This window comes from Eupeodes corollae, chromosome 1 (assembly GCF_945859685.1).
Source record: "Eupeodes corollae chromosome 1, idEupCoro1.1, whole genome shotgun sequence".
In the NCBI taxonomy this organism is placed as follows: Eukaryota; Metazoa; Arthropoda; class Insecta; order Diptera; family Syrphidae; genus Eupeodes; species Eupeodes corollae.
Window position 1 is genome coordinate 88,299,557 of NC_079147.1, and position 12,637 is coordinate 88,312,193.

General features: G+C 37.5%; 2 protein-coding genes across 3 annotated transcripts in view; both read left to right on the forward strand.

The window, feature by feature from the left end:
• The window catches only part of LOC129943504 (serine/threonine-protein kinase D1), a 127,556-nt gene that overhangs the window by 98,963 nt on the left and 15,956 nt on the right, over positions 1 to 12,637 (forward strand). Inside the window, exon 4 of one of the 2 annotated variants that reach the window (XM_056053005.1) lies at positions 20 to 198. In XM_056053005.1, coding sequence (XP_055908980.1) covers positions 20 to 198 — 179 coding nt within the window. Of the gene's footprint in view, positions 1 to 19; positions 7,406 to 12,637 lie in introns of those variants that run through there. The other variant, XM_056053006.1, reaches the window with a different exon arrangement.
• LOC129943510 (trafficking protein particle complex subunit 1) overlaps positions 1 to 12,637 on the forward strand; it is a 145,877-nt gene that overhangs the window by 13,099 nt on the left and 120,141 nt on the right. The gene's annotated exons all lie outside the window — the stretch shown is intronic.

Sequence of the window (12,637 nt, forward strand, 5' to 3'; positions counted from 1 at the left end):
TATTTTGTTCTTGTTTTAGGATGCAGCCAAAATTATCACAAACGTTGTGTGGTTAAGATCCCTAACAATTGTAGCCGCCCTAATGACACATCCTCGAGGCGTTCATCAACGTTACAACCACCACGTAGTCCATCTGGTGGCTCAACCAATTCGTTAATATCTGAAGATTCTGGAAGGAATGATTCCGGAACATCGCTGGTAAAGAGGATGTCTGACCTAATGAACGATATAATTAAGAATTAATTGCATTAACGATTTCATTTTATACTATATACTATTTTTATGTGTAGTATCGTTCGTTTTGTTATTTTTTTTTCTTGCTCTGTTCGATTCGTCCGTCCTGGAGAGTTCTTTTTTTTAAATTTTATTTTTAATTCATGTTAATCTCTTTCTGCTCGAATGCTCGAAAAGCTCTTAATGGAATTTTAGTTTCTGATGGTGGTGGTGTTGGATATGAAATGGTAGTCCTTTCGTGGATAAATGGATTATATAAATTGGATTTAGGTTTTCATTTATGCAGACAAGACAAAAAATAGTTTGGTCTTTAAATCATAAAACAGTAATTGGAACATTCATTTTCTTTTGGAATTTCAGTTTATGTTTGTCTATAGAAAAATAAATAAAAGCGAAATTGCATGAGTTCTGTGGGATTGCGGGCTTTATGAAAAAAGATCTGTTTGCATTAAAAATGCCTCAAGGAACTTTTTCTCTTATTCAAGAACAAAAAAAAATAAAACAGATAAAGTTGTTCATTGAGGTAGAACTTAAGCCAAGTAAAAAATGGTATGTTTCATTTAAAGATGCCTGAAGGATTTTTGTCTCTTATTCAAGGAAAAAAAAAAAACAGCTAAAACTTTTATTTGAGGTGGAATTTAATTTGAGAAAAAGGTGTTTGAAATTCGTGCTCTTTTTTTAAGCTATTAACACGTCTAGGTATATTTAGGTGGGAAATTAATTTTCATAGACCAAATAAGTGCCTCAAGGAAAAAGAAGGTATACAGTACGTCCTTGGAGTTTTTACTTTGTATTTGGGTATACTTTAGTAGATTAGAACAAAACCTTGTTTTATTTTATTTTTGTAACTTTTATTTAAACATACAATTATTGTACTGGAATCTTGATAACACAAATCCGCTGGCCTGTATAGTATCCCTGCTCTTGCTCTGAAGCGGTGTTCTTAAACGCTGTCAAAACTACTGCCTTAGCTTTTCTATCTGTCTGCAGGTTTCTTTCGGAGTGAATAGAATACAGCATTTGTTCAGCCTGTCCCTAAAAAATGGAAATCCTCCTCTCTCTACAACTATCGTCCAATTGAAATTAGGTCCATTCCTTCCATGGTCATGGAAACGCTGATTTATTTTACAGAGAAATATCTTGAAGAACAAAAGCGTCTTAATGACCTTAGCAATAGGTCAATTTTACATCGTTTTGGAGAAAGTAAGATTATTGCACTTGATATTTCAAAGGCATTCGATAGAATTTGACATCAAGCTCTCTTGTCGAAAATTCGTTCTTTTTGGTATTGACGAATCCCTTCTTTGTTGGGTTAGTAATGAACTTCTAGAACGTTCAATTCAAGTAGTATTGGAAGAGTTAAAATCCAATATCTAAAAAATAAACGCTGGTGTGCCCCAGGGCTCCGTTTTGTCTCCGACACTCTTCCTCATTTTTATAAATAATCTTTTGTCTGAAGCTTCAAAACCCACTAAATTGTTTCGCTGATGACAGTACTCTCAGCTTTTCGTAAAAGTATAGGGGTTTCATTTCCAAAGTTCGTGCCCGTACATCGGCAATGACCCTGCGAAGGTTGTCCTCCAAGTGGTCAATTGTTTCGTGCTTAACAATGTAGAGTATTGACTTCACATATCCCCACAGAAAATAGTCAACCAGCACCAAAATCCCACTATTTTGGAGGTTAATTCAAGGGTCCGTAATGTGAAACTATACGGTTGCTAAAGGTTTCCTTAAAAATAAGGGGTGTCTAACGGCAGATTTATATTTTCAAAATTAAATTAAAAAAAAACTGTTTTCAAAACGTAGTCTTGTGTTACGCGACACAAGCTGCAGTAAAGTTGATTCAATTACGCTGATTTCTTGACGCTTTCCTTTAGGTTCACTTGAGTTCGGGGACTGTTGCTGTTAACTTGCTCTTTGCTTGTTGCTGTTAACTTGCTCTTTGAGGTAGCTCCATACAAATCCACTGGAGATAAGTTGGGGGGCTTATACGTTTTTTACGAAAAGCTTCCTGAAGCAAATTTATCGAACCTCTAGCCATGTGTGCGGTAGCACCTTCCTGTTGGAACCACGTGTGCGATGAAAACGAAAGAAATCTGTTATCATGCGTCGGTAGTTGCCATTATTGACGTTGGTCGCCTGGCCCCAAGCATTCTCGAAAAGAAAGGTTTACCTATCCCAAACGTGTATAAGACGCACCAAAAAGTTAACCTTGGGCATTGCAGTGGCTTTTCGTTTTTTAGTTAAGGGTTATGGTCTCTTGGAACCCAGTTACGTCAGTTTTGTTTAATAACGTTCCCGTTTAAATGAAAATGAGCCTCGTAGATCCAAAAAATGGGATTCATAGTACGAAAAAATTTTTGCGTGAAACAAAAACACTTTCTTAAAATTCTAGAACAATTTGAATGTTAAATGAATGGATTAAACTTTAAATCCTGTTTTAAAATTTTATGAATAGACTTTCTTCAACTACTGTTTGTTTCCGGAAGTCCTTCACTTGGCCCTGACCGTGGAGTGTTCATAGCCAAAGCAGTTGCGCAGAACTTCTGCATCTACGAACGAATTCACACTCGAACCACCACCTATTCGTCGTATACCGAAGTGTGAACAAAACTGTCGACTCGCAGTTACGTACGAATCGTTAATCTTTGAAAATGTGATGCTCACTTGATTAGTGCTACATCGTGACTAACTCTAAATCCCCCACCCCCCTCCGCACCATTTATAACTTTTTGAAATAATCGTATTAAAAAACATAAATCTGCCACCAGACACCCTATATAAATTGTGAAACGAACTGTTCATGTTGCGCCACCTTTTTGCTTGTGGATGAACTTAATAGTAAGTACGGCTCTATAGCAATCACCATTGACTGTAACGTTCTGCTTTGAATCATTTGTAAAGAACTACGGACCAATTATTCCACTAACACATATCATAAACAAAAATAGTAATTTTTTGTGGATGTAAATTGCGTTGTTCCAAAACATCACTCCAAATACGGAAGTTTTGTTTATTGACGTATCATTCAAACAAAAGTGAATTCCATCGGTAAATAAGATTTGTTTATGACATTTTCAAGCAGAATCATGATTTGCAAAATAAATTTGCGCATTTTGTATGAGTTTATCTGTTCATGTCTCAGTCTAGTTATTGCATATGCCGAAGTAAACTAAAACTAAATCACTTGACAGCTGACAAAATGGTCGCCAATAAATCACTTGGCAGCTGAATAAATGGTCACCATTTAAAATTGTGGTGTTAACTAAAGTTCTGTGCATCCAAAAAACGAGTTTTAATCTTGTAAGTGTTTTTGTTTCACAATTTGTCAATACAATGTAACTTTATAAGTATTAAACTAACTAAGCTGTATCCCAAAATTAACACAAAGACAAAAATGTACACAACAATTTACACCATACATTTCTGGCAATCATAATACAAAAATAGAAGCAATTTGACAGCTGACAGTTTAGGGTTATGTTATTTTCATATGACAATCAGAATTCTCTCTTCGATCTGAAGTTCCAATTGAATACTGTTGTTGATGCTAAACTAAACAAAAACTAAATTACTTGACAGCTGACAAAATAGTTGCCAGTAAATCACTAGACAGCTGAAAAAGAATCACCAGTAAAAATATTTGTTTCACAATTAGTCAAAACCATGTAACTTTATGAGTATTAAATTTCTGGCAACCATAATACGAAAATCGAAGCAATTTGACAGCTGACAGTTTAGGGTTATGTTATTTTCATGTGACAATCAGAATTCACCCTTCGATCGGAAGTTCCAACTGAATACTGTTGTTGATGCCAAACTAACCTAAAACCAAATCACTTGACATCTGACAAAATGGTTGTCAGTAAATCACTGGACAGCTGACAAAATATTCACCAGTAAAAATTGTTGTGTTAACATTCAAAAAATGAGATTTAATCTTATAAGTGGCTTTGTTTTATAATTTGTCAAAACTATGTAACTTTATAAGTACGAAGCTAACTTAGCTGTATACCAAAATTAACACAAGGTAAACAATCTCAACAATTAGAAGCATCAATTTCTGGCAACCATAATACAAAAATCGAACCGATTTGGCAGCTGATAGTTTAGAGCTATGTCATTTTCATTTGACAATTGGAATTCTCTCTTCGATGTTAAGTTCAAACTGAAAGCTTATTTTGATTCTAACATTTTCTAAAGTTTGGTTTTATTGAATTATGTACAAGTAGTATACATGTTAAACTTAAAAGTATCGCTAATTTCCAAATACAGAATAAATTTTGTTTACGAGTTTGACGTTTAGTAGTATGAATGTGTAAATTGTAAGGAAATGAACAGGTTCAGGCGACATAAGGCAAGTTTTTAGTATCTGATCGGCCAGCTGCCAAAAAATTGCCTTCCAATTATTTCTGAAATTTGGGACTGCTTCGAGGTTGCTTTAAATGACACTTCCAATATGACATTTCTAAAACGGCTCTTCTGTCATTAGCAGCTGATATTTTTCTCAAAATAAAAAAATATGAGTTTTGAACTCGAAAAAATTAAATTTATAACGAAAGTAGCTTACACAGCCTATAATAACCAATGGGAATCCCTCCAAAACAAATTTATTTTGTTTGTTGACTTTTTTACAGCTGTTGACCTGTCAGACAAAGCAAATGAGAAAAAGAGCTTCCGTTTGGAGTCACATTACGTAACATTGCGTTATTTCCTTACGATTGTCAAATGAAACGTGAGGTCGAAGCTTAATTCTGATAGCATGCATTGAATTCCTGTGGCTGAACTCGTAAACGTCAGGTGAAGCCAAAGCTAAAGCGTGTTTGCGTTTCAGCCATTCAGGCAACTTTATTGGAAATTTGACTGGAAAATAAGTCAAGAATAGTTTTCCTAACTATCAACTCAAGTCAACTTATGTCAAATTGACAATTGATCATGTTTTTTTTATTCAACTGAAAATTGAACTTTATATTTCTCTATGATTTATTTATTTTCTGTACAATTCAATTTAATCTTTTGTGTAATAGAGATCTTTGTCAAATTGGAAAAAAAAATTAATATTTTCTTACAATACAAAGGAATCTGAGGAGTGTCTTGTAGACAATAATGTTTCTAATAGTTTCTGTACGATGAACTAAAGGTAGAGTTTAGTGAAGTAAAGTTCAAAGTTTGAAATTCATGACACTTGAAAAACTAACTAACTTCAAAGAATTTCAAAGAAATCAGATGACTTCAAAGGAAGTCCCTTATTTTGTCTAATAGCCTTTTCTCATCAAACCCAAAACCAGGTTTTCGGCAAAAAGTTTTCAAAAACCCGAAAATCGTATATTTAAAACATTTTCTTCTTATTTCACAACAAATTCAATCCAAAATACTGAGCTTATGACTATTGCTTCTGCTGGCCAAATGTCCCTTAAGAATCGTCATATATTGTGGCCGTCCAAGCAACTTATAGGCGGGGTTGAGGTCCTTATGAGCGAGCAGAAAAAGTCAATTCCTAGTTCCAGATTCGTACAAAAATCACACTTATTCAGATTGATCACTAAAGCTGTTATGATGGGCTGTAATTTCTTCATGATTATCTCTTTGGTTTCTGCCTTTGAAAACTCGCCTGGCTTGTCCAAAGGACTGAGAATCTTCTTGATGTTGGCATCGCTGTCCCTCAAGGGGCGATAGCCCACTGTTGTAGTTTTATTTACTACGGAACAACGATTTCCACGTTGTGGAATATTTTGGTGCTAATTTTCCTAGCCCTTTTGGATATAGCCTCCCCCAGAGATTTTTTTTCAAGGCAATAAGTTCATTCCACAAATGAACTTATTGCCTTTCTCATTTCTCCCAAACCCTTGTAATTGAAAGGAGTTACCGGAAAGTCTTATTAGAAGTATGCGAAAGCGTCGAAAATATTTGTGGCGACGAGTTCGAAGTCGTATCCCTTGGAAACCTTATTACGAACTATGAGCAAGTCTTCCTCGTCCTTGGGGTGAATAGTGAATTCCAGTTCCTCTCTTAACAAAGAGCATTTGAAACTCTAGATGATCATAAAAGAACCGCCAGTGCCGTAAATAGTCATCGGGCTTTTATTCTCTTTTTAGTTGCCACGCTGCTCCCCAAAAGGTTCCTTTTTTTTCTCTTCCTTATTCTGTAAATAAAAAAAAATCAATAACTCTAAATTTGTAAGAAAATTGTATAAATAATATTACTTACCACTACCAAATGTATTTTAAAATGAAATATTTTTTTTGACAGCAGCCATTAGCTGTTTTGTTTACATTAATTTGAGCGCTGAATGTTTCGAAAGGTTTGTTTGTTTAGTTCAGCTTTGAATTGCTGCTAGTTTTTGAGAGGTTTTATATAAAACTTGTGGTTTACCAAAATTGTATGGGAAAACTTAAGTTTTCGATATAGGTTTTTGGCCAAAACCGGGTTTTGGACTTGGCGTGAAAAGCCTATAAACCTACCCAATGATTCAGAATCTGAAGTGTCAAATGTCATTAGTAAAATTGGAGCTGTTTACGGCCAACATCCTGTCTAAATGTCATCGAATTGCAACGACGTGAAGTGTGTACTTTGAATTAATTTCTCAAAAACTCTCTTACTATTTGGCACAGTTTAATCAAAAACGATTTTAAAAATCCCTTTTTTTTCATACATTTTGTTATCCTCGTCGCGTCGGTAAATCGTTGTTGGTTGTGTGAATATCACTTCATATTTTTATTTTCAAATTAAAAACACCGAATGCTGCATTCATATTATAATGTCATATGTCATTAAAATGCTTGTGGCAACAACAACAATCTATTTAAAAAATATTTATCCTTTTCAATTTTAATCAAACTCATTAAAAATGTAACCAAGCGATTTAAATAGACTTCCTAACTTTTTGTCTTCATTAAATTAAAAATAAATTGAATTGAATTTTATATGAAATCCATTTATCCATTTGATACAAATTTTTATACATTCCAATTAGAAATCCTTAAAATTATGAGATCTGGTTTAGTTGTAAGTTTTATCCTTTTTTTTGTCATAAATGTAATATTAATTTAGTAACTTTATATTTAGTTGAATTTTTTAAATTTTTATTCTATTTTTGTATTATTTTAATATTGTGTATTTCGATGATTTGTACTTTAATTTTTTTTTCGAATAATAAAATATTTTATTGATTTTGAACAGACAAATATGTTGTGTTTTTGTTTTTCAATTTGTATATTCTTTTTGTTTTCGAATGAACCCTAAACCAGATCCCATTTACAGAGATAGAAAAAGGATATAAATTTGAATGTGGGTTTTATTCATTAAATTACGAAATTTCAGTGTCTGTTTATTTTCTTATTTGTTTGATATTCTTGCAATTTTTTTAATTTGTTCTATTTTGTAATAATCTTCATTAAGGATTTATTGTACAAACAATCCTTAAAAGAGTAAAAATGACAAAACATATAGGGCTTTTCAATAAGGGCTGGTAGATGTTGTGTGTAGATGTCGTGGCATTTGCTGTGAGGCACATAGTCCTTTCCTGCGTGAACCACATGTCGGCTAGGTCTATATGGTTCAATTTGGGTCAAAAGAAATTAGTTACCATCAAACGATTCGAAGCCCAATCAGCGAACAAACGGCATTTATATGGGCATGAACTTTGAGTTCTTGGGTCAGTTGGATTTTGTACGGGTGAAGGCCCAAATCACGAACAAAAATTCGCCAAGTTTAATTCAGCGAAAGGCCGAGTTCTTGTGCTCGATGAGAAATAGACTGCCTCGGGTTCTGCTGACACTTTCACGTACCGCGGCGATGTTTTCGGTCAATCTTGCATTCCTTAAACGTAAGGGTGTTGGCTGATTGTTTACTGAACATGTCTTCACAAATTTGGCCAAAACGTCTACGAACACTCATTGTGATAATAAAGTTTTATCATTTGAATGTGCTGTTCAATCGTGTTACTTGCCTGAGGATTTGGCATACTTACTTACTTACTTAAGGTGGCGCTACAGTCCTGTGTGAACTAGGGGCTCACTCAACAAACTTCTTCATCTAGATCGGTCCCTACCTAGATGTCTCTAGTTTCGCGCTCCAAGTTGGGTGAGGTCACCTTCTACTTGTGCGTGCCACCTGATCCGCGGTCTTCCTCTACTGCGCTGTCCTGTGGGTGTGGATTCGAAGACTTTGCGGGCCGGAGCATTGGTTTCCATGCGCTATACGTGACCCAGCCATCTTAGTCGTCGGACTTTTACCCTTCTGGCTAAGTCTACTTCGCTGTACAGCCCGTACAGCTCGTCGTTTCATCTTCTCCTCCACTCCCCTTCGATGCATACAGGACCGTAGATCACACCAAGAACTTTTCTCTCGAAGCGACCCAAGGTGCTTTCATCCGCTTTTGTCATAGTATAGCAGGACGGGGATGATAAGGGTCTTATATAACCACAATTTGGTCCCTCGAGAGAGGTCTTAACCACTTAATTGCTTTCTTAGTCCAAAGAAACAGCGGTTTTCAAGAGTAATTCTGCATTTGATCTCAGTGGCGTGCTGGTGTTGTTTTCTGCGTTTACAGCGGAGCCTAGGTAGACGAAGTCCTTACGTTTGTCGATTGTGACGTTTTGACCAAGACGTCGGTGTTGTATGTCCTTTCTAGACGACAGCATGTACTTTGTTTTGCCCTCATCAACCGTCAAACCCATTTTTGCCACCTCTGCCTCAATACTAACATAAGCCCCATTGACATCACGCTGAGTTCTTCCGATTATGTCATATCATCAGCATATGCCAGTAATTGGACAGACTTTTGAAAGATAGTGCCTTTAGCGTTGACGTGTGAGCTCTGCACTATTCTTTCAAGCACGATGTTAAAAAACCACATAAGAGCGCATCACCTTGTCTAAAACCTTTTTTGACATCGAAAGGTTCTGTTAAGTTGTTTCCAACCTTTATGGAGCAGTGTGAATTCTCCATGGTTATCCTGCACAAACGGACGAGTTTGGCAGGGATGCCAAAACTAGACATGGCTCTATACAGCTCGTCCCTGTAGATGCTGTCATATGCAGCCTTGAAATCGATGAAAAGATGGTGGGTGTCGATTTGGTGTTCTTGGGGTTTTTCCAGGATCTGCCATAATGTGAATATTAGATCAACTGTGGACTTTCCTTGACTAAAACCACACTGATAAGGACCTATCAGGTTGTTGACGATGGGCTTTAGACGTTCACATATTACCGCAAAGAAGATTTTATAGGCGATGTTAAGTAGACTGATTCCTCTATTGTTGGTGCAGTTTAGAGGGTCTCCTTTTTTCAGGATCGGGCTAACAATACTGAGGCTCCATTCATCGAGCATGCTTTCTTCCAACCATACCTTACAGATAAATTGGTGCATGCGCCTAACCAACATATCTGCTTTAAAGAGTTCGGCATTCAAACCATCCGCTCCAGCGGCTTTATTAGACTTCAGCTTAGATATGGCAATCTTTATTTCGTCTAAGTCGGGAGGACGGGATTGTTGGCTTTCGTCGTCTATGTTGAAGGGACCATCCTGCCTGACAGCAGAATTCAATTCGTCTGTAGAAGTGGTCCTTCCATATCCTCACCATTGACTGCGGTTCCACTATGATGTTTCCACTTTCGTCTTTGCAGCCTTCGGTTCTAGGTTTATGTACCTGTGAGTTTCGTTTCACCTGTTCATAAAACTTTCGAACTTCATTCCTGCTTTTGAACCTCTCAACATCTTCGACCGCACGCTTCTCATGCCCTCTCTTTTTCCTTCTGAGAAGTCGGCGTTCCTCTCGCCTCTTCTGCTCATAGAGCTCATGAGCAGCTCTTGTCCTTTTATGCAGCGCCGCTGTTGTTGTTTGGCTGCATTACCTGCCGACATTCCTCTTCAAACCAGGGGTTCCTTATTGGTGTCTATTTGAAACCCAGCACATCATAGGCGGCTTCTCTGATTGCATCTTGGCAATGTTGCCACTGGTTTTTGATACATTATGTTGGCGGCAGAGAACTTCGATAGAGGTTACTTGTAACTCGGTCGGAAAAGGATTTGGCGATCTCTGGCGCTTGTAGCCGTTCGACGTTGTACCTTCTCTCAGCACCTCCCTGTTTTGCCTTGGGTCTGGAAATCCGAAGTGCTACCTTGGCTACAACGAGGTAGTGGTCGAAGTCGATGTTAGCTGATCATCCAGCATCATGGATGTCCGAAAGTTCGGACATCCATGATGCTGGAAGCGTGTCTGGCGTCGATCGCAATATGGTCAATCTGGTTGACGGTAGATTGATCAGGAGATTTCCATGTTCCCTTGTGGATATTAAGATGCGTGAACTGCGTACCAGCTACCAGAACGTCTCGCCCCGCAGCGAAATCGACCAGCCTGAATCCGATGTCTCCCGATTATGCCACCAAAGATGTCTTCTCTTCCTAGCTTGGCATTAAAATCTCCTAAGACAATTTTAATGTCATATCCAGGGCACTACTCATACATAAGTCTTGTCTTTATTGTCTTCATCTTTTTCCTCTGTTGGGGCATACGCTCATATTAGGCTTATGTTGGCGAATTTAGCCTTGATGCGGATTGTCGTGATGCGCTCGCTCACACTGTTGAAACTCAAGACTTTTTGCCTGAGTCTAGTACCAACAACAAATCCACACCAAAATAGACGCTGGCTTTGTTCTCGGTAGCAGTCGCCGTAGTATATATCGCAGTCTTTTAGTTTGCGTTTGCCCGGTCCATCCCATCGAACTTCTTGGATGGCGGTAATATCTGCCTTACAACAGTTAAGGGCTTCCGCTAATTGTTCGGCTGCACGTGGTCTGTTAAGGGACCTAACATACCACGTACAGATCCGAAGTTCGTTGTCCTTGTTTCGTTTGCGTGGGTTGTCAACAGTGAATCCTGCCGTATCCGAGGCTTGTTGAAGCTTCGCAACTAAAGGTATTTCTTACGGAGTCACTCCGACGTGACGGCACAAACCCCAACCTGGAGGGCCAGATCCTTAGTATAACTCCAAGGAAGGGGAGCCGGAAACCGCTCCTTACAGGCCTGGGCTCCGAATATGTCGAAGAAGCCATATAAGGTGTTCACTAAGTAGTTAGTAGTAGGAATTGTAGACGCCACCGTTGATTCCATCTCGGGAATTCCTCCGCTGCCGTCTGGATAAGGAGAGGTGCCTTAGTGGAAACACCTCTTTCCACATCTCTCGTTTGCTGCCCCCAACAACTTTCCACTGGGGTTGGAACCCAATCTCCAGTTTAGGTACTATAGTCTGTCTGATAAAAATTGGCAGTACAGGGAAGATAGGGATATCTGCATCTCGTTCGCACGCATAAGTACCTTTCTCAAAAAAGCTCTTACAGGGTTGCCGTAATGCGCATTTTGAATTTGAAAAAGCTAAAAAAAATAACTGCAGGGTTACCATTCTTCTTTTTTACATTGAAATTTCATTTTGTTCATATTTATATATGAAAATGAAATAAAAATTATCTTTTTCCACACCACCAAGAGGTAATATAAATGGCGCGTTTTTGAAGGGTATCCCCAGTAGGCCTAATCCCTTTTTGCTTTGCAGGTTCTTACAAATAGCTTTTGTCGCCTCAACTATTTCTTTTTTTTTTGTCGGCACTCAAGTCCTTTGAGCCTGTTGATGTTGAAGCCATTTTTAATTTGCACAACACAACAAAAACACAACAATAAAATACAAACAACACCACAAAATCATAAAGATAATATACAAACAAAACAACAAAGGCACAACATTAAAAAACAAACCACACAACAATAGAACAACAACAGCACAACAAAATTATTACAATAATGCACAAAAATAACTCGCAAAATGAACAAACCTACCGCCCGGCACAAGAATCTACGCAAATAATATACTTCCTCAAATAAAATGGCTTTGATTTTTATAACTGCATTTTAACTGATTTCCAGAACTTTAAAAGAAATGCAAAAGTCAAAACACAACACGATAACACTCATCGTTAAGAACTTTTAAAAAAGCTCTCAAAGCAAAAGCTCCTCAACAGAAACCCATTGAAAAAGTAAGAAAAAAATACGAAGTGAGTTAAGAAATTGAAAAAGGCAACTCTGAATGTGTGTGATTTAATGACGGTTGAAAAGCAGCAGAGAACGATCAGTGCATGCCATGCTCAAGTGTGTGCCAGGTAGGTCGTTGTGGGATCTACGTTGGATGCCATCGAAAATTCATGGGTGTTTTATTAAACTTTTTAAAGGAGTTTCCTTCAATTGGGTATGGTGTAGAAAATAGCGCGCCACTGATTTTTAAAAAGCTCTCCCATAAGGCCTGTACTGCCAATTTTTATCGGACAGACTATAGGCACCCGATGTTCACCACGGGGAGGTGAGAGTAGGAGTTGATGATGATTTGGCTTAAACAGCTGAATAATAAACAAA